The 24436-nt window shown below is 37.8% G+C and overlaps 1 protein-coding gene across 1 annotated transcript in view; it reads left to right on the forward strand.

Moving 5' to 3' along the window:
- Nucleotides 1–24436, forward strand: part of OTOP1 (otopetrin 1) — a 44849-nt gene that overhangs the window by 4699 nt on the left and 15714 nt on the right. Inside the window, exons 2-4 of the mRNA XM_027836609.1 lie at nt 469–1068; nt 18915–19051; nt 22160–22218. Coding sequence (XP_027692410.1) covers nt 469–1068; nt 18915–19051; nt 22160–22218 — 796 coding nt within the window. The remainder of the gene's footprint in view (nt 1–468; nt 1069–18914; nt 19052–22159; nt 22219–24436) is intronic.

Genomic DNA, 24436 nt, shown 5'->3' on the forward strand with positions numbered 1-24436 from the left:
CTGTATATACTATATACACTCACACCCATAGACATATTCTCTCCCCCCGCTTACTCTCTCTCTCTCTCTCTCTCTCTCTCTCTCTCTCTCTCTCTCTCTCTCTCTCTCCCATAGCACCTTAGGCTGTGTCTGTCTGGCTGGATACTCCACTTTGCCAAACAAACTGGAAAGTCTATCGGTCAACTCAGATAAGCCAGAGTCAAACAGACTTAAACAGGAACCAGGCAAACGTGAGAGGAAGACAGACAGAAAAAGAGAGTGGGAAGAAAGCCAAGAGCCTGATACAAAAAAAAAGCTTGATACAAAAGGCAGCGGAGGGTAGGGAAAGTAGCTATTAGCTGCCGTGTTATTATCCTTTCCTTGGTTGGCGGCTCTTATAAGCCAACTCCCGCTGACTGGGATCTTTTCTTCTCATTTTTCTTTCCCACTGACTTTGGGGTCAGTGGTTGGGAGGACTCCTGCACCGAGGGCTGGAGCAGCAGTGTGCCCTTTCTCCAGTCCCCTCCAGCACAGCGGACAGCGCCTCCATTCCCTCAAGGGCATTTGAACCGCAGGGTTATTCGCTCCGGGGTAGGGCGGGTAGGGGTGGTGGTGGCCTGGGTGGTGGGGAGGGCCTGAGAAGAGGCCAGCTCAACTTTTCCTTCCCAGGGTGTCTTCGTTGTTATTGGTACCTCTGCCTGCTAGGCATGGTTGCAAACCGCCACCTGCCCGTGTCTCCTTGGGGTCCGGCGATTGCTGGGGGCCAGGGACTGCAGTGGGAGCAGGGAGAAGAGCTCGGGGAGCCGCCCCCGCCGCCGCCTCCAGTTCCCAGTCCGGCCGGTTACCCCCAGAAACTGGCCGAGGTGCTGAGCAGCCAGTACGGACTGAATGTGTTCGTGGCAGGGTTGCTGCTCATGTTCGCCTGGGCAGTGCACGCCACGGGCATCAGCAGGGGCGACCTTCTCTCCTACCTCATCACCCTCATGCTCATTCAACTCCTGTGGATGCTGTGGTACGTGAGCCGGAGCTACACGCAGCGCAGGCTCATCCAGGAGAAGGACACCTACGCCGGGGCCCGCTGGCTCAAGGGTGAGTACTTTGCCTCCTTCTCCCAGCCCCGGCCAAGCTGTTCTGCTGGAGGATGCACGGGTGAGGGGGATGGGGGGATGGGTTCTCTGCCCCGCTTGGGCACACCAGGGCGTCCTGGAAGTCTTCGTCCTACTTAATTATGCTTCAGAAGTACATAGGAGTTCGAGTTGAGAAGGACGTTAGAAGTCCTGTGCTGTGGAAAGGGACTGCGGTGTGGTGGTGGGTCCTGCCTTTGAACCCCTGATCTTCTATTTGACTACCTATGTGACCTTGATCATATCTCTCAGTTTCCTCGTCTGTAAAAGCCAGGATTGATAATTCAAACTTCTGTTCAACAATAAATCTATGCCCTATGCTGATCATAGGATCAGCTAACCCAAAGGTTCTATGGATAAATTTCAGGAGTCATGTGACCTTGGATGGGAAAACATTGCATCTTTATTAAAATATGCTTGGTTTCTTTTGTAAGTCTATGTATTTCATGAATTTGAAAGCATTCTGAAAAAGGGTCCGTAACTCAAAAATGTTAAACAAATCCCTGATTTAGACCAATCCCCTCCTTTTACAGGTAAGGAAACTGAGGCACAAAGAATTAAAATGAGTAGCCCAAAGGAACAAATACCAAAAATATCATTTGAAACTAGGACTTAGAGACAGTGTTCTTTTTACTACATTGCAGTTTTATTCACTAGGATCTCTGTCTACTCACATGGCCTTTGTAGATGTTTCCCAAATTTCTGTGGCAAAAAAAAAATTTTTTAAGGTCACCAACTTGCTGGTGTTGAGCTCTACACTTAGACTGAACCTTGGATGACAGGGGAGGCTATAACTTGGACATACTAAAAACCTTTCCAGAAGAGTAAGACCTTGCCAGATTTTGGGATCCACCAGTAGTACCTTCAACAACCCATAATCACCTGTATACCATAATAAGGCATCAGAGAAAAACTTTGGCAGAAATACTTTCTATTACCTTTGTTATAGTTCCATTTACATAGTATTTTATAAAGTGCTAGTAGGCAAGGAATTCAAGTATCATATTCCTTATTTCATGAATGAAGGGGTTTGTCTGCAGTGACACATCTAAGTTAGTAACATAGGTCAACCCATGCCTTCTAGCTTCAAGTCCGGTGTTCTTCCAATATACCTGATCCTACCAGGCTGGAAAAGCTCAAGTCCAGGCCTAGGGATGGATTGCTGTCTGCCATCAGAAGAACAATACAACTAAGTAGAGATGAACTCATCATCAGATGGATGGTCACTGGTGTGTGTGTGTGTGTGTGTGTGTGTGTGTGTGTGTATTTTCAGTCACAGAAAGTCAAGAAAACTGTCCATTAAGACAAGAAAGAGTCATCACTTGCATTAGCCCCATAGACCAAGTTGTAAATTCATGAAATATTAAGGTATTCATCTCCTTTATTTATTAGTCTTTAATTCTTAACCTGGTTCTCAACCTGGGGACTGTGAACTTGATTTTTAAAAATATTTTGATAACTTTATTTCAATATGATTGATTTCCTTTTTAATCCTTTTTATTTTATTTTATGCATTTTAAAACATTATTTGGGTTTATAGGTTTCACCAGAAAGGGGTACCTAACATACAAAAGGTTAAGAACCTCATCTAGAAGAATGAACTGGGGTGTGGAAGGGTGGTTCTTAAGACCTTACTGTGTTTTATATGATTCCCCCCTCCAAAGTTCTGTGTGACATATATTAATTTTTAAAATTATGAGATAGAATGTTGGATATATAGGACATCTTAATCACTTTAAGCTTTGTAAAGAACTTTACATGTTATCTCATCTCATTTTGTCTTCGCAATAACTCTAGGAAGTAGGTGTTATTGCTATCCCCATTTTCTAGATGAGAAAACTGAGTTTGAGAGAAGTTAGGCTACTTGCCCAGGGTCACACAGCTAGTAAATAACTAGGCAGGATTTGAGCTCAGGTCTTCTTGACTCTAAGTTTGTCACCCTATACCTAACTAGAATAGAGAGTGTGTAAAGGGGAGTGATATCTAATAAGAATAGGATAGTAGACAGAGTGCCTAGTTTTGGAAAGTTTTAAATGCCAGGGTGAGGAGTTTGTATTTTATCCTAAAGTCAATGAGAAATCAGTGATGATTTTTTGAGTATATATGTTTGCATTTTGGGAATTGCATTTTGAGAATTTAAAATTTGGCATCTCTTTGGAGGATAAATTGGTAAAAGAGGGTATAGTCAGGGAATGTCATTTACCTGTATTTCACAAACATTCAGGTATCAGAAGCATTTGGATGCATGCACATTTTTCCCCCTACTTTTCCTCCACATATTTGGAGTTGTGGCTAGGCATTCTTAGTTAATAGTTTACCTTCACTCGGTAAGCTTCTTAGGCTGGCCTTGGCTGGTGGTTTACAAGTAGTTCCTCTTGAACTGAAATGAATCTGAGTAAGAGAAACTGAGAGTTCTTTGTAAGCAGTTATTATCTAACTTGGAGGAAGGTCAGATGGTTCCATTCCCCAGAGATGTTCAAGGAAAAGTTATCTCTAATGGTAGCCATCTCCAGGGTGGGGAGGGGGGAAGAAAAAAACAAAGGAGAAAAAGAAAAATTTAAGTGATAACTTTATTATATATTTAAAAGGAGTAGCAAGTTGTGCATAATAGATTTAGTTTCATGTGCAATCATCTTTTTAAAAATTATACTATGTTATGGAAATGCTTGTTTTATTCCATAAATTTTAAATAAAATAAACAAATGTAAAAAAAGAAAGAAAAGCAATGTTTTTGAAGGAGGAAATGGTCTATGGGATGTAGTTAAGGAAGCATATTATTGTTATTTTTTTTAATCAAAGATAAACTAGTCTAATTATCCTGCAAAAACATTATGAGCTCCAGGACCCAACATAGACATTTTGCAGGTATACCCAAGGCATGGACGAATGGGTTAATGAGCTTATCTTAGCAGTGAGCACTGCAAAGAGAAACTGGGAAACTCTGAATGCTGAAAAACTGTGAAAACTCATCAAATTCCAATCCCGGGAAATTTAAAAAAGTTTCACAAATGATTTACTTTGAGGCCTCAACTGAAAATTGAGCTTCTGCTAAAACAGTATTTTTCAGTAGTAGGTGGTACCCATTAAATTTGAAAAAGCTTGGTAGAAAGAAAATATATGTAAGTGTGATATAGTCTGGCATGGTCTGGCATCTCTGAGCAGTTTCTTCTGTGTACTGAACCTGTATCTTTATTATCCCTCTATATGCAGTCAACTTATAGTGTGGCCATGGGCAGAATTTCAGAGCTGTGAAAGAAAACTCAGAGATCAGCTTAACTAATCTATAGATAAACAAGAATCCCCTTTGCAACATAACTGAAGCATGATCATTCAACTTTTGCTTGAAGACATATAGTGAGGGGGAAACTACTACTCCCCCTCTCCTGCTCCAGAGGTCTATTCCACTTTTGGATAATTCTAATTGTTACAAAGATTTTCCAGTATTGGGGTGAAATTTGTCACTCTGCCACTTCTACCTATTCCTCCTAGTTCTTTGCACTGGGACCAAGTGGAACCATTTGTTCAATCTTCATTGATAGCCCTTCAGATATTTGAGGACAGATATCAAGTGAGAATTGTATGTAAGCTCTTTGTAAATGTTAAAGTGATGTATAAATGTAAGCTATTAGTATTATTATGTCTTCCCTAAGTCTTCTCTTCTCCAGTCTAAACATCTCCTGCCCTGGGAATTATCATCTCATTGTATGATCTTGGGGACCATCATCATCCTGGTTGCCCTCTTTGGGATGCTCTCCATTTTATTGATGGCCTGAACTGAACACAATATTTCAAATGTAGACTAACCAGGGCAAAGTATAGCAAGATATCACCTCCCTAGTCTCAGTGACTATACTTCTTTTAATTCAATCTAACATTGCATTTGCTTTTTTTGGGCTGACATCATACCATTGACTCACATTGAGTTTGACACTTACTAAAACCCCTTAATATTTTTCAGGTGAAGTCTAGCCACAGTTCTCCCATTTTTTACTTACAAAATTGATTTTGGGAACCTGAAACTTTACATTCATCCTTATTAAATTTCATCATCTTAGATTCAGCCCAACATTCTAATCTATTGAGATCTTCTTGGATTCTGACTGTGTAAGTTAGCTTCTTCTAGATAGCTAGGTAGATCTGCAATCTCATAAGAATGCCACTCATGCCTTTATTCAAATCATTGATAAAAATGGTAAATAACACAGGGCTAAGCACACATCCAGGCAGTATTCCTTTAGCATTAGTTTCCAGGCTGATATTGGACCATTGATGACTACTCTTTGGGTTGGATCATTCAATCAGTTCCAAATTCACTTGTCCTGTTGCCTATCCCACATCTTGCCATCATTTCCATGAGAATAGCAAGAGATTTTGTTAAATGTTTTGCCAACATCTAGGTAAGCTATAATTGACCTTTCCCTGGTCTTCCAGTCTAGTGACTATCAAAAACTTAAATGAGATTGATTTGGTATGTCCTATTCTCAGTTAGGCTATGCTCTGTCTTTGGGTTTATACTTCCTTTCCCAGTTGTCCACTGACCATTCCTTTAATAATACATTGTAGTATTTTGCCAAGAATCAGTCAACTTCACCAGCCTGTAGTCTTATTCCTTTTAATAAAATTATTACATTTCCCCTTCTGTATTTCTATTTCCCCTCCCTATTTCTGAAGTACTCTTATTCTCCAATATCTTCCATAGGTAAATGAGAGTGGCACAGAAGCTAGGGTTTTGTTTTTTTTTAAATTTTGGTACTCCATGATATAACTTATTATGGCCTGCTGACTTAAACTCATCAGAGGCAGTTAGTTGAATATTTACCATCTGTCTAAAGTTGTGCAGAGTAGATTTGCAATTTCATGTTCAATCATCTTTTTTTATTGCACTATGTTATAGAAATGCTTGTTTTTCCCCCATAAATTAAAAATAAAATAAAAAAGGTAGCTAGGTAGTGCAGTGAATAGGGCCCTGGAGTTGGAGTCGGGAAGACATGAGTTCAAATCTCAGGCCCTTACTACCTGTGTGACCCTGGGCAAGGCACTTAACCTCTATTTGCCTTGGTTTCCTCAACTGTAAAATGGGGATAATAATAGCACCTACCTCCCAGGCTTGTTTCAAAGAGCAAATGAGATAATATCTGCAAAGTGTTTAGCATAATGTCTTCATGTAGTAAGTGCTTAACAAGTGCTTATTACCTTCCCTTTCCTTTTTCACTTGGGTTCAGTCCTTTCTTATCCAAAGATTATTTTCCTTGAAAAAGAAGATAGAAGGAAAATGAATTAAACAACTTTGTCTTAATAAATGCTTGTTTCCTCCCTCCCTCCTTTTTCATCTGTTATGTCTAAGTCATAATCTCACCCTACTCTAAAGGTCGCTGCAAACTTTTGTTGTTATTCCTCCTTCTCCCAGTAAAGCTAAAACTTTTTTTTTTGGTTGTCCTTAGCTTTCTTTGCAAACCTCAGCTTTAACGCCCCTAACATTATTCTTAGAGGACAATGCCATGCTTTTGTATATACTTTTCCTTATCTTCCCTTGCTTCCATGTTCTCTATGTCTTTTTTTTTTTTAACCAAGTTATATAAGGTAGCTAGTCAGTGCAGTGGACAGCTCATTGGCCCTGGAATCGAGAGGACCTGAATTCAAATCTGACCTCACACACTTACTAGTTATGTGACCCTGGGTAAGTCACTTGACCGTGATTGTCTCCAAAAACAAAACAAAACAAAAAACCCAAGTAATTTATTTAAAAGGAGAATTTTAATAATTTCACAAGACAGGGGTTAGAAGCTACATGATGAAAATTGAAAATGCTTTCCTAGCACACTAAAAAGTTCTCTTCCTTGTGACTTTATGTCATGATAAAATAAGGAAGGAGGCCCCTTACTGCTCTGAATCTATGATCTTTTGATGCTAAGAAGAGGAGGGGTTTTAGTAGACAAGGTTCAAGACAATTACAAGAGAGAATTTTGCCAGTGTTTTCATAACACTTATGACAAAATATGCTTCAGACTTCCTTGCCTCATTGACTAATCACATTTTTATATACATAAAAATGCTGGCTCCCCACCCCCAAATAAAATTGAAATACCATCATTTTCAAATTCTTCATTGTTTTTTAGACACCACACTTAAACACTTAAGTGTTTAGGATTTTAGGGGTTTTGTATACTTTGTAATATTTTATTCTTCATCTGTATCCAAACATCTCATATTTGGGGCAAGAGATTTTTAAAAAAATAATGATTGAACTATTCAATTTCTTCAGTCAACATGTGACATTGCAGAGGGCTTGATAAGGGCTTGGCATTGCTACTGGAGATCTCTAATTGGAAGCAATCAGTCATACAAATATGGGATGGTTCAACATAGATTTCTCAGCAAAAAGTGCTGATATTTGCTTATCAGAATCAAGTCACTTCATCCATATAATTTAACCTGACTGACCTCAGGCTGGTTCTCTTCATATCAAGTTTCCATCTCCTCTAGAACTTGCCCAATTCTATCTTTGTTGAAGCCTCAGAGTTACTCCTGAAGCACCTTGGTAGACTTCAAGACCTCACAGAACATTCCTTGGCAGGTTCAGGATGAGAGGCTGAATGGAAGCTTGGGTCCAGCCACACCAGGACTGCCACTGTTCTGCCAACTCTTCTGTCCTCCTCGGGTCTCAGCAAAGTCTCCATAAATCTATTTGACAATGCTAAGTAGGTTGGATTGATTTCCTAACTCCAGTGAGGCCAAATTCAGAGCTCCCTCTCCTTTTTGTTCTATTATCCTTTCTAATTGTGCCCATTGGCATTGTTGGTTTGCCATTGCTGCTTCATTTAGGTCTCTAGAACCTTTAAACTTGGCCTTCCCAGAAAGGCATCTCCAATCACCCAAGCAGAGCCCCATCCTCTCTATACCTGTCCAGCTCAGCTTGTAACTGGGTGGACAAAGGGCTCAGGAAGGTGGCTATTGTAACAGATACCTCTACAGGATGAATTCCCACACTTTACTCAGCCATGGGGCTGGCAAAAGACATGGTTAAAAAACAAACAGACAAACAAACAAAAACAATAGCCTTTATACAAATGATTGCAAAATTCTTTCCCAAAGTCTCTCCATTCATTACAGCTTGAAGGATTACCTGTCAAGAAACAGCTTATTTCCATCTTCCTCAGTCTTTTGTTGGTCTGAGAATGATGAAACCTGGATGCCTTACAGTGAGCAAGTGAAGTACATGGCCCAAAACTCAAATAAAAGGGTGTTGAAATTGATCTCCAATATGGATAATATGGAAGTGACATCAGACCTAGATGATTTAATTCAAACCGAGAGTAACTCAAGTCAGTCAGTGACCTGTTGGTCAGAGTACATCCCTTTCTACCAACTTGTACCCAAATACAGAATATGGCATAAGGAACAACCAAATGACATACTCTTGTGTGGTGAGGCAACAGATGAGTATATGAGGTTTCATCCAGGAAAAACGGTAATTACAGTGAAAGGGAAAGAATTTTCCATATTGATGGAGATGTTGCCTTAACATGTTTCAAATCAGAAGTGTTGCAAGCATTTCTCCTTCTCCATGGATCTCCAGAAGGCTGTGATGTTAAGACCTTTCTGGCTATGCTCTGGGACCAATACAAGAGGTAGAAGATAAAGATTTCAATGTCTATTAACAAGACTGGTTCTGTCCCCTTGGTGTATCATCTCTTCTACCAAACACCCCTGAAAATGGGGGAGGTGGCAATCAATAGGCCAGACCCTATGATAAGCAGATTGAAGGGTACCTTGGGCTATGGAACTTATTTTTTCTTACATGCCCAAACCACTTCTATGATGAACACAAATTGAGTTCCTGGCTTGGGCATATCATGTTATTAGCCAAAGCATTGGTTGGAGAAGATGCTCTTGGGGAACTAAGCTTCCTGGCTTCTCCCCTTAATGAAGATGGCTGACAGTGTGACTGTTGTATAAATGATCTGCACATTCCTACTCTCTTTGCCATGTTTGAAAAAAAAAGTATAGCTACTCCTGGGGCAGTTAGGTAGCTCAGTGGATAGAGTGTGGGGCATTGAGTCAGGAAGACCTTGAGTTCAAATCCAGCCTCAGACACTTACTAGCTGTGTGACCTTGGGCAAGTCACTTAATCCTGTTTGTCTCAGTTTCCTTATCTGTAAAATGAGCTGGAGAAGGAAATGGCAAGCCTCTCTAGTATCTTTGCCAAGAAAGCTCAATGTGGCTATACAGATAAAAGGTCTTTTAGCCTCGTTGGGCTGTATTAAAATGACACACTTGATTTTTAGGCCATCCCTCATTTGGGGTATTCTTTCAATAACCATAACTGGGTTGCTATCTTGCTCAGTTCTTTGCTTCATTTCTCATTCCTCTACTCTATTCTCTTCCCTAATACTTCTGAGCTACTCTAGCCTCCACCCACTCTTCAAGGAATAGAATTTGGGAAGGGGCAGCCTGGGGCTAAAACGTCTTGAGTATATTTTGTGACACTCAATGTGGCTTAAACTTTACTCTAGAAATAAAATAATCAAGAGCAACAACTCTGTTGATCAATGAGTTATCTCTGCAGCCACATCAAGCTTTTTAGATGATCCTTTTTCCTCTTTTTAATTGCTTCTTTTCGAGATTTCAAAATTTCATTCCTTTTAAATGGGATTTTAAAAATCATCATAGTTTAGTGTTGTTTGTGTTCTATACATCTTTGCCATTTGGTTTCTTTTCTTTTTTAAAGTGATATCTTTTGTTTTAAAATCAAACTCATTTTTTAGTATGTCCCTCACCCTCTTCTACTCAAAGAATAAAAATCAAGAGAAGAGAATTCTGGGAAGATGACTTGGCTCTCCAAATTTCCTTCACAAAAAAAGACAGAACATTGTCTCAGAGGGAACCTAGAGCAAAGCAAATAAACAAAAGTTGGGACAAAGCAGTTGCCCTCCTAAAACAATTTGAGAAGACCCCAGCAAAGACTTGACTTCCAGGGACCAAGGTTCAGTCTGAGTGAAGTTCAAACACCTCCAGGCCAACTCTGCTATCAACAAATAGCAAGCCCTGGGGGCAGCTGAATTTGAGAGGCAGCCTCAGCCTTTGAAACTTTCATTTCAGAGACAGTGTAGGGGTTCAGTGACTGAGTAGGAGAAGATTGAAGGACCTTCCACTGTTGAGGTTTGCCAAGCACAGCTGTGCTGACTAGATGTGTCCTGGTCTGTGACCATGACAGAGAAGGAGCTAGCACACTCCTGGAGAGTGCAAGTAGCAGAGAGGCAATGACCCTGCTGGCTGTGGGCACTTGTAGGAGAGCAAAGTCTCTGGTTTCAGTTCCAGGGCATAGAGGACAGCTATAGTTTGAAGCCACTAGAGGGACTGCAGGAAGCAAGATCATTTGTGGGACAGCATGGCTGGGGGCCCTCACCTTGGCTTAAGAGTGGAGCAGGGCCCAAGATTGGTTCTCAGGACAGATCTCAGAAAATAACAGTAAGAAAGACCTGAGGTTTAAGGCTTCATTCCCCATGCTTGGGGACTAGAACTTGATGACACTAATAGATGCTAAAAACAAAATAATACCAAAAATAAAAATGAGTAAGCAAAGGAGAAAGAACCCAACCATAGATAGCTACTATGAAGATAGAGAAGATATGGGTTCATATTCAGAGGAAGATAATAGAACTAAAAAACCCACTCCTTTTTCAATAAAAAATGTCAAATTGTCCCAAGCACAAAGGAAGAGCTTAAAAAAAAACTTTACAAATCAAATAAGAGAAATCAAAGAAAAATTAGAAAAAAAATAACAGCAATCCAAGAAAACCAAGAAAACTGTGAAAAGAAAGTCAACCAACTTGAAATAGAGAATCAAAAACTTAAGGAAGAAAATAATTCCTTAAAAACTAGAATACAAGGAGAAACTAATATTCTAAGACACTAAGAAATAATAAAACAAAATCAAAATAATGAAAAAACAGAAGAAAATGTGAAGCATCTCATCAGAAAAACAACTGATCTGGAGAATAGATAAAGGGAAAATAATATAAGAATAGTTAGACTACCTAAAGATTACAATAAAAAAAGAATCTTGATAACAATATTACAAGAAATTATCAAGGAAAATTGCTCTGAAGTTCTAGAACAAGAAGGCAAAACAGAAATAGAAAAAATCCACCAATCACCACGTCAAAGGGATTTCAGGAGGAAAACTTACAGGAATAACACAGCCAAGTTTCAAAGCTCCCAGGTTAAGCAGAAAATATTAGAAGCACCAAGAAAAAGAACAATTTAAATATCATGGAGCTATAATAAGGACTACACAAGACCTAGCAGCTGCTACACTGAAGGACCATAGGTCTTGGAAGCAGATTCAGCAGCATCAGACCTTAAACTATATAAAATGAAAGCATTGTTGAAGTGTAAAATAGATAATTTTGATTATTTTAAATCAAAATGTTATGATATAAAATACACCTATGTAGCCAAGAATAGAAGGAATGCAGAAAATTGGGGGAAAAAACCTTTTATAGACAATCTCTCAGAGAGGATATAATTGGGTTGGAATATTGCTGTGGTGTAGGAAATGATGAATTGGTTGACTAAGAAAAACATGGAAAGACTTGGACTTATGAAGGAAGATGCTATCTACTTTCAGAGAAACAGATGACAGGTGGAAATAAGCATAATATTGTCTTACATATATGTGTATGCTTATAGATATCTATGTATATGTATATATATATATATATATGTATATATATATGTATGTATGTGTATATATCCATATCTGTATCTATACCCATGCTCAATTGTAGCCTTCTTTAGGGCGGGTGAGGTGAGGAGGGAAGAGAAAAAATAAAGTAGTAAGTATATAGCAGAGAACAAAAGAAAACCTACAAGGAAGCAAAGAAAAACTGGGCAGCTTTGAGAACAATGTGTAGTATTTATTATATAGGTTTTCTTGAAATGAAAATTTGTTATTTTATATTGAATCCTCTCTTATGTTCTGCTGTGTACATGGACTTTTTTTTTCTTTTCTCATTTTGTATTTAAGTTTAAAATAAATTAAAAAATTTACCAAAAAAAAAGAAAAAATAAAAAAATAAAAACTAGAAATCAAGAGCAAATAATGCAAATTAGAATATACACATTTACCTGTCCTGTGTTCTTTGCTTGTGGGTCCTGACTACTGACAGTGGTCAGAGTAGGAAGCATTTGATGAAAGTGTTGGATTTGGAATCTGAGGGCCTGAGTTCTAATCTAAGGTCTGCCACTTAGTACCAGTATAACTTTGGGCAAGTCCCTTAATGTCTTTAGTTTCCCTATCTATAAAATTAAGAGGTTAGACTAGGTAGATGATATTTAAAGCAGTTTAAAGCTCTAAATTTAAGATACTTTGTGATAAATCAGCACCAAATTAATTACTGAGATCTAGAGTCAACTAACATCTTAAGATAAAGCAATGGAACTCAAATGGAGCGAATTTTAGATACCAGCTCCTACCAGTAGGGAAAACATTTTTGGGTAGGGGATTTTCCTGGTTCCCTCCAAATACCCCACCTAGAAAAGGTGGTAATCAAGACACATAAGCCTAAGGGACTACATGTAGCATCTGCATCCTACAGCTTGAGTTACTGGATAGAGAGACATGATCAGGGTTCATTTGAGGATAGACCAGGGTGGAGCTGCCTACAGGGTTAATGCAACAATTCTGTGGTTTGGTAGCATGACTATAGTGTTTTCCCATGGGAGTGAAAATCACTGCATGATTGATTCTATGGAGAGAAAAGGCTTTGACTTGTAGAATCAGTCTCTGTGGGAGAGAATTGCCCCTCCCACTTTCTTTCCTGTTTCTGAAGTGCTATGGATTACTTTTCCTCTCTCTTCCAAAGATTGAGTTTTACCCAAGATTCCTCCAGTCATTTATTTCTCAGGCTATCTGGTCTTCTTGGGAATTGTGGTCTAGGGTGGAGAAAAGACAGAGCCAATGAAAATATTGCTATAGAAATACTGCCGTTTGTACTTTTCTGCTTCCTTGTGACATCTAGATCACAGAATCATAGACTATCCTAGCGAGAAAGGACCTAGAGTTGAAATGAATCTTTTTGTTGTTTTGTTGTTCAGTCATTTCTGTCATGTCCAATTCTTCATGACCCCATTTGGAGTTTTCTTAGCAAAAATACTGGAATGGTTTGCCATTTCCTTCTCCAGCTCATTTTTATAGATGTGGAAACTGAGGCAAACAGGGTTAAGAGACTTGTCCAGGGTCACACAGCTAGTAAGTGTCTGAGGCCAGATTTGAATTCAGGAAGATGAATCTTCCTTATTCCAAGCCAAGTGCTCTATGCACTATGGCATCACCTAGCTGTCCTGAGATGAGTCTAACCCTCCTATTTTATGTGGCAAAACCAAAGTTTAAGTGACTTGCCAAAGTCACACAGCTAGTAAGTTGCAGAGTTTGAATTCAAACTCAGGTTTTTAAACTCCAAGTCCATGTTTTTTGTTTGTTTTTTTTTGTTTGTTTTTTGCATCATACTACCAATGAGTCTTTTTTTTTTTAGTTTTAAAAGTATTTTTTTAAATTAAATTTTCAGGCCTGAATTCTCTTCTTCCCACCATCCCCTGCCTCTGTATTGAGAAAGCAAGAAAAATAAAACCCATTCTCTCTCTCTCTCTCTCTCTCGCTCTCTCTCTCTCTCTCTGTCTCTCTCTCTCTCCATATATATATATGTGTGTGTGTGTGTGTATTATATATACATATATATAAATATACATGTATGTGTGTGTAGTCAAGCAAATAAATCCTAAATTAGCCATGTTCAAAAAAATCCACAAAAACTTTATAAAAACCATAATTCTCATTCTGCACTCTGAGTCCATCATCTCTCTGTCAGGAGATGGATAGTGTGTTTTATCATGAATACTCTAGAATTGTGGTTAGTCATTGCATTGATCAGAGCTCCTAAGTTTTTCTAAGTTGTTTGTTTTTACATTATTGTTATTACATAAATTGTTCTCCTGGTTCTCCTAATTTCACTTTGCATCAGCTCATATAAATCTAAGTTTCTCTGAGATCATCCCTTTCATAATTTCTTATTGCACAATAATATTCCATCACATTCATATACCATAATTTGTTCAGCCATTCCCCAATTGATGGGCAGTTCCTAGTTTCTAAAAGAACTGCTATAAAGTAGATTTCAGAGAAACCTGGAAAGACTTACATGAACTGATGCAAAGTGAAGTGACCAGAACAAGAAGAACATTGTATATGATAACAATAACATTGTGTGATGATTAATTATGAATAATTTAGCCCTTTTCAACAATAAATGATCCAAGATAATTCCAAAGGACTCATGATGGAAAATGCTATCCATATCCAGAGAAAGAACTGATGTCATCTGAATGCAAATAATACTATTTTCACTTTATTTTTTTCATGATTATTTTCCTTTTGGTCTGTTTTTTCTCTCATAACATATGTTTTAAATGATTGCACACGTATATAATATAAAATTGCTTACTATTTTAGGGAGAGGATAGGGGAGAGAAGGAAGGAGAAAATTTGGAAATCAAAAATTTTTAAAAAATGAATGTTAAAATCATCTTTACATGTAATTGGAAAAAATAAAATACTATTTGTGAAAAAAAGAGAACTGCCATAACTATTTTTGTACATATGGGCCATTTTCCTCTTTCTTTAATTTCTTTGTAGTATAGACCTAGTGGCAATATTGCTGGGTTGAAGGGTATGCACAGTTTAATAACTTTTTGGCCACAGCTCTGAACTGCTTTCCAGGATAGTTGGCCCAGCTCACAATTCCACCAATAGTGCATTAATGTGCCTGTTTTCCCACAGTCCCTCTGGCATTTGTCATTTTCCTTTTTTATTATTTTTGACAATCAAATGGGTGTGGCACCGATGAGTCTTCATGTAGATTTTTTTTGTATTAAGTAATTTCCAAAAAATAAAAAGCATTTCAGAATGGGTCTAGGGAACATATAATTACACACTGATAGAATATTAGTTGGAAGGAACCTAAGGAGTCATCTTGTACACCTTTTCTCATTTTTGTAGGTGAGGAAACTGAGGCCCAAAGAGTTTAAGTAACTTGCCCATGGTCATACAGGTGATAACTAGGAGAGCTACTATCAATTTACTATTATTATCCTAATCTCAGATTCCTAAGTGATACTTTAATACTGAAATACTGAAAGATGAGTTTGACCAATATAAGTAGTATTCATCCCTGCTTTATAAATGGTCCGTATGAGTTGCTGCGGCCAAACCATTCATCATGTGGTGGCAAACCCTCTGGTGATGAGCTCCCCTTAATTAATCATCTTGGTTCTCAGATGAGAGGCCCATTGTGTGCCACCAGGCTGTATAGTCCATCTCAATACAAAATACCAGAACTTGTGCTCTGCTATCCTAGCCTGTAAGAAACCAAAGTCACCTCCTAATCTTGATGAGGCATTAGTGGAAGACTTTAGTGGAGGAGTAAAGGACTGCATTATGTATGTTGCTTGTTATTTTTTTCAAAACAGTAAACCAAACATAGTGCTTTGTATATAATAGTCATTGGCATATATATATATATGCACACATACATACGTGTGTATATGTAGATATATATATACACATTTTAAAGCACTACAAATGTGTATATATATATTATATGTAAATATATGCACTTAAAGCACTATATAGGTACATAGACATGTATCTTTATGTGTGTATATAATGGTATATATATGTGTATATATGTACACAAATGTATGTGTATATATATGTATGTATATATGTGCATATCTATATATATAACTTTAAGAATTGCAAAATGCTTTACTTTAATGATTTCATTTGATCCTTACAACCACCTTGTGAAAGTAATACAAGGTGATCTAAAAGTCTTAGTGCCATTAAAGCTATTAAAACTTAAAATTGCACTAAGACTTTTGGGATATTCTGCATAGTTATTATTTTTTAATTTAATATTTTTATTGTTTCTTTAATTACATATAAAAACAATTTTTGACATTTGTTTTTTTAAATTTTCCAAAGTTTTAAAAAGTTCCAAATTTTCTTCCTTCTTCCCTTCTCCCACTCAGTGAGATGGAAGTAACTTGATACAGGTTATACATGTGCAGTCATACAAAACACATTTCCATGTCGGTCATATTGTAAAAGAAAACACAGACCAAAACACCCCCCACAAGAAAAATAAAGAAAGTTAAAAAAAATGTATGCTTCCATCTGCATTCAGACTCCATCAATTCTTTCTCTGGAGATGGATAGCATTATTCATCATAAATCCTTTTGGAATTTTCTTGGATCATTGTATTGCTGAGAATAGTTAAGTCATTCACAGTTGACTAGTATACAATATTGCTGTTACTGTGTACAATGTTCTCCTGGTTCTGTTCACTTCACTCAGCATCAGTTCATGTGAATCTTTTTTTTTTTTTGATTAATTAATTAATTAATTTTTAGTTTTCAGGATTCACTTCTGTAAGATTTTGAGTTCTAAATGTTCTCCCCCTCCTTTTTTCCTCTCCCTCCAAGACGGCATGCAATTTGATATAGGCTCTACATATACATTCATGTTAAATATATTTTCACATTAGTCATGTTGTAAAGAAAAATTAGAACCAATAGGGAGAACCACAAGAAAGAAGAAATTTAAAAAAAAGAGAGAGAGAACAAATAATATGCTTCAATCTGCATTCAGACTTCATAGTTCTTTTTTTGCATGTGGATGGCATTTTCTTTCATGTGTCTTTTGCAGTTGTCTCACATCCTTGCATTGCTAAGAAGAGCTAAGTCTGTCAAAGTTAGTCATTACACAATGTTGCTGTTACTGTGTACAATGTGCTTCTGGTTCTGCTCACTTCACTCAGCATCAGTTCATATAAGTCTTTCCAGGTTTTCTTGAAATCTACCTGCTCATCATTTCTTATGGAACAATAATATTCCATTACATTATATGCCACAACTTGTTCAGCCATTCCCCAATTGATGGGCATCCCCTCAGTTTCCAATTCTTGGCCACCACAAAAAGAATTGCTATACTTATTTTTGTACATGTGGGTCCTTTCCCAATTTTTATGATGTCTTTGGGATACAGACCTAGAAGTGGTATTGCTGGGTCAAAGGCTGTGCACAGTTTTATAGCCCTTTGGGTGAAGTTCCAAATTGCTCTCCAGAATGGTTGGAAGGGTTCACAACTCCACCACCAATGCATTAGTGTTCCAATTTTCCCACATCTTCTCCAACGTTTATCATTTTTCTGTTTTGTCATGTTAGCCAATCTAATAGGAATGATGTGGCACCAATTATTTTGATTTGCATTTCTCTCATCAATAGTGATTTACAGTATTTTTTCATATGACTATAGATAAATTTAATTTCTTCCTCTGAAAACTTCCTGTTCATATACTTTGACCATTTATCAATTGGAGAATGACTTGTATTCTTATAAATTTGACTCAGATTTTTATATAGTTTGAAAATGAGGCCTTTATCAGAGACACTGTTTGTAAAAATTGTTTCCCAGCTTTTTGCTTCCTGGTTAATCTTGATTGCATTGGCTTTGTTTGTGAAAAAATCTTTTCAATTTAATGTAATCAAAATTATCCATTTTGCATTTCATAATGTTCTCTCTTTTTTGGTCATAAATTCTTCTGTTCTCCATAAATCTGACAGGTAAACTATTCCTTGCTCTCCTAATTTGCTTATAGTATCAGCCTTTATATCTAGATTATGTACTCATTATGACTCGTCTTGGTATATGGTATAAGATAGTGGTGTATGCTATATATAGTTACTATTCTACCCATTTTGCAGACAAATAAAAAAAGTAAGGGACTTTCAAGAGGATAAATGACTAACCTATGATTGTATAGCTAAGAAGAGTGAGAGGCAGGATTTGAATTCAGCTCTTTCTTGGCTTCGGTTCTAATACTCTGGCCCTCTACCTTGGCTGCCTCAAAAATAATTGATGTTTGCTTAGAACTTTCAAAGTTTGAAAAGTGTCTTATGTTCATCATCTTATTTCATCCTCACCTCTGTTCTATGAGATGAAGGCTGCAGATGGTATTATCCTCATTTCCTCTTTGTCCTCATGACTTTTGGACATGTCCAGAAGAAGCCATTAGGGTTGAGAGAATTTAAGTGACTTGCTCAGGGTCATCAAACTGCTGAATGTCTGAAATGGGATTTGAACCCAGGCATCTCTGACCACAAGTCCAGTGCTCCATGTGTGGTACCATGCTTATGCTTCCTACTAGCTGTTTAATAAATGTTTAAGTGGAAATTGATGTCAACTTCAATTTAACTTTTCAACAAACATTTATTATTCCAAACAACTTTGAAATATTGTGCTCAATACCTGAATCTTTGCAAGGATCCCAATGTCACTGGTTTCTTTCCAGAGGGAAAAAAAAAGAAAAAAGAAAGCTCTTTGGGCTTCTTCCTATAATCTGGTGAACAGTGGAAATGTAATGTCAAGTGGTTATGTTACTTTTCATTGGAACATTCTTAGGTCAAGAACTGTACCTTTCTTGTTCTCCTTTGTCAGTGCCATAGATGACTGTGGTTGGTGCCTTGCTGCATGCTGTATGTGATACAAGACCGTTTGTGCCCACTTTAATTGGGTCCAGTGGCAGGGCTCTATTGATGTAACAGAAGGCTCTAAGAAAGGCTTAAGCTAGAGACACCATGCAATGCTTTTCTTGCTCACTTGTCTTCTTGAGCTATTCAAGGCCAATACTCTTATTTGTTGAGAAATGATTCTGAAATGTTTGCTGCCCATTAACCTTTTGTTCTTTCAGGCAGTATCACGCTTTTTGCCGCCATCACCATTGTTCTAGGTTGCTTTAAAATTGGACACTTTGTTGGGTTTGCAGAATGCCTATCAGCAACGGAAGGAGTCTTTCCAGTTGCCCATTCAATACATACTCTCTCACAGGTAAAACCATCTCGCTTTCTTCCTGTTAAGCTAATTATTCAATAAGTATTCTATACCTCTTTGCTAATTTCCTGCTGTGTGCAGAGGACTGTATTAGGACCTAGAGGAGACACTAAGTTAAGTGAAGAGCTGATCCTATGGTGAGATCTCTCTTATTTTCCTGCTCTTACGGAATATAGTCTAGTTCAGTGGTTCTCAACCTTATTTTGTTCCCAGAATTGTGTTATTATTTGTAACAAAGAATTGTGGCACACTATGAGAGAACTGAGAGACTTGTGAAATCATAGGTTATTGTAAGTTCCATATGCCACCTGGCACATGTAGCCTGAGTTCCTGGCACACCCTTTGAAAACCACAGGTCCATCATGGCGAGGAAGATACAATCAAATTGCCTTATCTGTGATACAAAGCATTACGTGTCAGAGGGGTATAAAACAAAAGGAAATATAGGGGTTATACAATGCAGTTTATCCTGTGGTTTATACTCGCTTGAGTTCATATTAAAGTCAAATTGTTGGGTAACAGCCAGAAAGTAAAGGTGTTTCGCATGTTCATGCCTCCATTATTACTGATTCATAAGTTTAGTCGTTTCAGGTATATCTGAGTCTTCATGACCCCATTTGGGGTTTGGCAAAGATACTGGAGAGTGGTTTGCCATTTCCTTCTCCAGCTCATTTTTACAGATGAGGAAACTGAGGCAAACAGGGTTAAGCAACTTGCCCAGGGTCACACAACTTGTAAGTGTCAGAGGCCTTATTTGAACTCATGAACATGAGTCCTCCTGCCTCCAAGCCCAGCACTCTATCCCTTGCACCACCTAGATGCCCTATAAGATTCATGCAATACCCATTTATTAAGAACCCACTGTATGCAATGCACCCTGGTAGAGATTGCAACTAAAAAGATAATAGCAATTGCTCACATTTCTATAGCACTTGACAATTTTTAAAGCATTTTCTTCACAACCACCCTGTGATGCACATAATGCAAGTTTTATTATCCTTATTTTATAGATGAGGAAACCGAGGCATAGATCTTTATCCTGTTTCTGTTCGTTGGGAGAGAGTGCGTGGGCAGTTTCTGAGGAATGGGTGGTGCAGTGGATAGAGCCCTGGGCGAGGAGTCAGAATGGCCTGAATTCAGATCTGGCCTCAGACACTTGCTTGCTGTGTGACCCTGGGCAGGACACCTAACCATTGTCTGCCTCAGTTTCCTGATCTGTAAAATGGAAAAAATAATAGCACCTACCTCCAAACATTGTAAGAATCACATGAAATAATATTTGGTTAAAAAAAAAAGTGCTTAACACAGTGCCTAGCACACAGTAGGAGCTATATAACTGCTTATTCTCTTACCTTTCAGTTCAAATCAATGGACACGTATATTGGGCCAATTGTGTATGAGGCCCTGTGTCAGCCATTGAGATGGTACAGATAAGTAAGACATTGTCTCTGCCATTGAGGAACTTACAGTGTAGTAGAGGGGCTAAGGCAGTGGCACAAAAGACTATAATACAAAGATGAATACATATGTAAGTGCAGAGAAAAGGGAGGAGAGAGTTTGCTTCTATCAAAAGTCTTCATGGAGGACTTGGCATCTGAGCTGGGTCTTAAACAAAAGGATCTTATCTGGGGCCCTTGAAGGTTATGCCAATGGAACCAAATGGGGATAATTATGGAACTTGGAGTGGTTTGCCATTTCCTTCTCCAGCTCATTTTACAGATGAGGAAACTGAGGCAAACAGGGTTAAGTGACTTGCCCAGGGTGATACAGCTAGTAAGCGTCTAAGGCCAGATTTGGGAAGATGAGTCTTCTAGACTTCAGATCTGGCGTTCTATCCACTGTGCCACTTCGCTGCCAATAATATTTAATTAAAATGTATAATTATATAATGTATATGGATAATTATTCAAATATTAAAAACATTTACTCTTGCTCAGAAATCAAGCAACTCTTTTGCCATCTATTTTTGTATCAATAATCTGGGTAAATTTATTTTTTGATAGATTTCACCTGAATTACACCTTTAATCTTGTCTGACAATAAATTTATCTATTTTTCATTTCACTCAATTTTATTGAAATGTTTAATTTTGAGGAAAATAGTTATTTTAATGATGCATTTCCAATAATAAGTAGCTGAGGAAAAAATTAAGCTTCTTTGATATGCCACCTTATAATTTTAAATGGAAGAATATGGTTTCTCCTTGGAATCATAATTGTTATAAGTATGTTTAAAAGAGACAGCCACAGCTCAAAATAAAATCATAACACATATCTCATATTTTTATAATTTAATTCTTGGCTTTAGAAATACTGGGACATAAACTAGTATTTGACTAGATGGTAATATAAAGAAAGTTATAAATGATCATTTTTTTCCTTACACACAGAAAGGTATTGGTGGTCTTGGAACTAGCATTCCATTCTCTTAGTAATAGAAGTGTTTTATTTCCAAACTAGATATGGTTCTGAAGTTGTTTAATAATAACCAGGTGCAGAATAAATTTCAGTAACGCAGTGTAGTGGAAAGGACACTAAATATAGTGTCAGAGGAGCTGGATTCAAATTCAAGCTCTGCTTCTTGTTAATTGTGTGACCTTGGGCAAATCCCTGACTTTTTTGGGCTTCACTTCCCTCATCTGTGAAAATGAGGAGGTTGTACTAGATGATTTTTAGGATGCTTTCCAGCTTTAAATCCTATGATTCTGGAAATTTATAGAGCATCAAAGGTGTATAATATAGTGAGAATGAGAATTTTTTATGGATTTTAGTGTTAGTTCTACCACTTACTTGTGATTTTTCCTAAGGTCCGTTCTAGCTCTGACATTCTATGTTAGAATTTTCAAGATGTCAGGATATTTCAAAAAAATATTTCCCCAAAAAATGAATTTATAGTTATGTAATTTATCCTGAATTTCACTTGAGCATTAGAACCATTTTAGGTCTATGGACCCTAGACCATTGGAATGGATTTCATCTAATTAGAGCTATTCCCTCTCAGTCTCAGCCCTCTTTTTTGCTATTGTCTGTCTATAGGTTCTTATGTATTCAGAGATAGTGACAACTTTCCAACTGATACTTTTTTTCCACATTTATTTCTACCTAGGTATATTTCCTTTGGGGGCATGCAAAGGATATAATTCAGTCTTTCAAAACACTTGGAAGGTAAACAAAAATTGCTTCAAACACTGATTATGATATTCTTTTAGAAACATGTTTTATTAAACAAAATGTATTCAATCCCTTAAATAATGGCTTATAAGTATTATTATTCCTCTCAAGGGAATTTTATTTATTTATTTTTGGTGATGCAATTAGGGTTAAGTGACTTGCCCAGAGTCACACACACAGCTAGTGAGTATTATGTGTCTGAGGCTGGATATGAACTCAGGTCCTCCTGACTCCTGAACCAGCGCTCTATCCACTGAGCCACCTACCTGCCCCAGTCAAGGGAGATTTTAAAAGAGGCCACCGAACGACACAGATTATTTATGTTCTTGATGTTCTCTTGGTTACCTTTTTTTGGGTAATAATAAGATTCCACATTTTCTCACACCTTTGGTATCTTCTCTTCCTTCATAATCAATCCTTTAGCATGCTCTCTGTCTCTTTCTCTACACACACACACACACACACACACACACACACACACACACACACTCACTCCACACACTTAGTCCACTCAAATTGTTTTTCTCATCTGGAACTGTTTTTAGAATGCAAATGACTCCATTGTTTTTGCTGGTGAAATTACTTGGTTATAAAACTCTTTACAGATTTTTTTCCATCTTTTAATCTGTTTGTTATACTTTTGTCTAGTTTCAAACTTAATGCCTCTGGGATGATTTGCTTAGCTGCATCTCTTGCCAAGTTTTCTTTAAACCAATTTTCCTCCAACTGCTTCTGATTATTTTGTGGGGTGTCACTGTTTATAGTCCTCTCTCTACATTTTCTGTAAAATTTTACAAACATCAGTGAACCTTCTAAATGATGTTCATGATCACTCAAAATAATTGGTACTAACCATCCACATGGAAAAAACCAAATGAATGTAGAATGTCTACTGCTATAAAATGCAGCTTTATGGATAATTAACCTACAGAACTCATTTATCCCTGAATATTTTATAACTCAGATGGATACTACAAATAGACAATGAGCTGGCCTCAGAATTGAACAGGAGGAGGAGAGCAGGCTGAACTGCCTTGAGGGAATAGTACAGCATTTTCAATAATCCTGAAGGTCATCCTTGACACAAAATTCCACCTAGTTGACATTGATATTTTCCTGATAATTCTATATGCCTGTAAATCATACATCACTACAATCTCTGAATAATCAAGACCATGGGTGAGACAAAGCATAATAGAAATGTGCATGGTGGGTATAAGTAGGCTCAAACATGTTACTAATGATGACTTGTATGTAAGAAATAGTGTAAAAGATATCTAACAGCGCTTTTTAAACTGTGGATCGTGACCCCGAAAAATCTGGCAACAGTAACAGGTTTCCAAATGCGCAGCAACCAAAAATTAATTAAAAATCAAACATGTAATGAATCCGAGGTGTTTCTGGCAGCACTTGCCCATGTTGCATTGCACAGCTTCACTGCAGCCTTGGTTCTGAACACAAAGGCATGCACGCTTTGCACTATGCATGCACGCTTTGCACTATGCATGCCCTCAGGCCAAGCAATGCCAACTAATGCTGCCGAAACCAAAAAGGGGTTGCAAGTAGAAAAAGTTTAAGGAGCCCTGATCTAGGAAGTGTATGATTGGAAATAGAGGTGGGCTGGTTAAGTAGTCAGATCATAGGATAACAGATAGACATCCCAAATACTCAATCGTTACCACCATAATGTTAAAACACTTAGAAGAAGGCTTCCAGGGCATTGATGGATCCTTTAGAGAGGATTTATATGAGGACAGGGACAAGAGTTGTTCAGGATTAACACATAAGAAATAGCTGTGCCTGCTGTTGTGTTTGTCCTTCGTTCTCAAAAAGGGTCATGACATCAGGGTGGTGACGCCATGACTTGCAAGTGAATTGTATTTAACTGAGGGAGGGCTGTGCAAAGTCACCAGCTTCACTTTCTCCTTCGGAGCTATCTGGGTCAAGTGGCAAGACATAGATCAGAATGACTGGAGATGGCCCCCATGCAGTGAGGGACCTTGGCCTTTTAAAGCTAAGGTCTTTCCCAGGTCTCAGTTTGACCGAGGCAATGCCCATTTAGTGATTAAGGCTAGGTAAGAAATTTCTTAAGGACCATGATGATGATGATGATGATGACAATGATGATGAAGAACACTACTTTTATTGGTCCAAAGAAGCACTGGAAAAAATTTGCAAGTCAAGACTCTTCCTGAACCCTGACTTAGAGGGT

This window comes from Vombatus ursinus, unplaced genomic scaffold (assembly GCF_900497805.2).
Source record: "Vombatus ursinus unplaced genomic scaffold, bare-nosed wombat genome assembly UNPS02014818.1, whole genome shotgun sequence".
Taxonomy (NCBI): Eukaryota; Metazoa; Chordata; class Mammalia; order Diprotodontia; family Vombatidae; genus Vombatus; species Vombatus ursinus.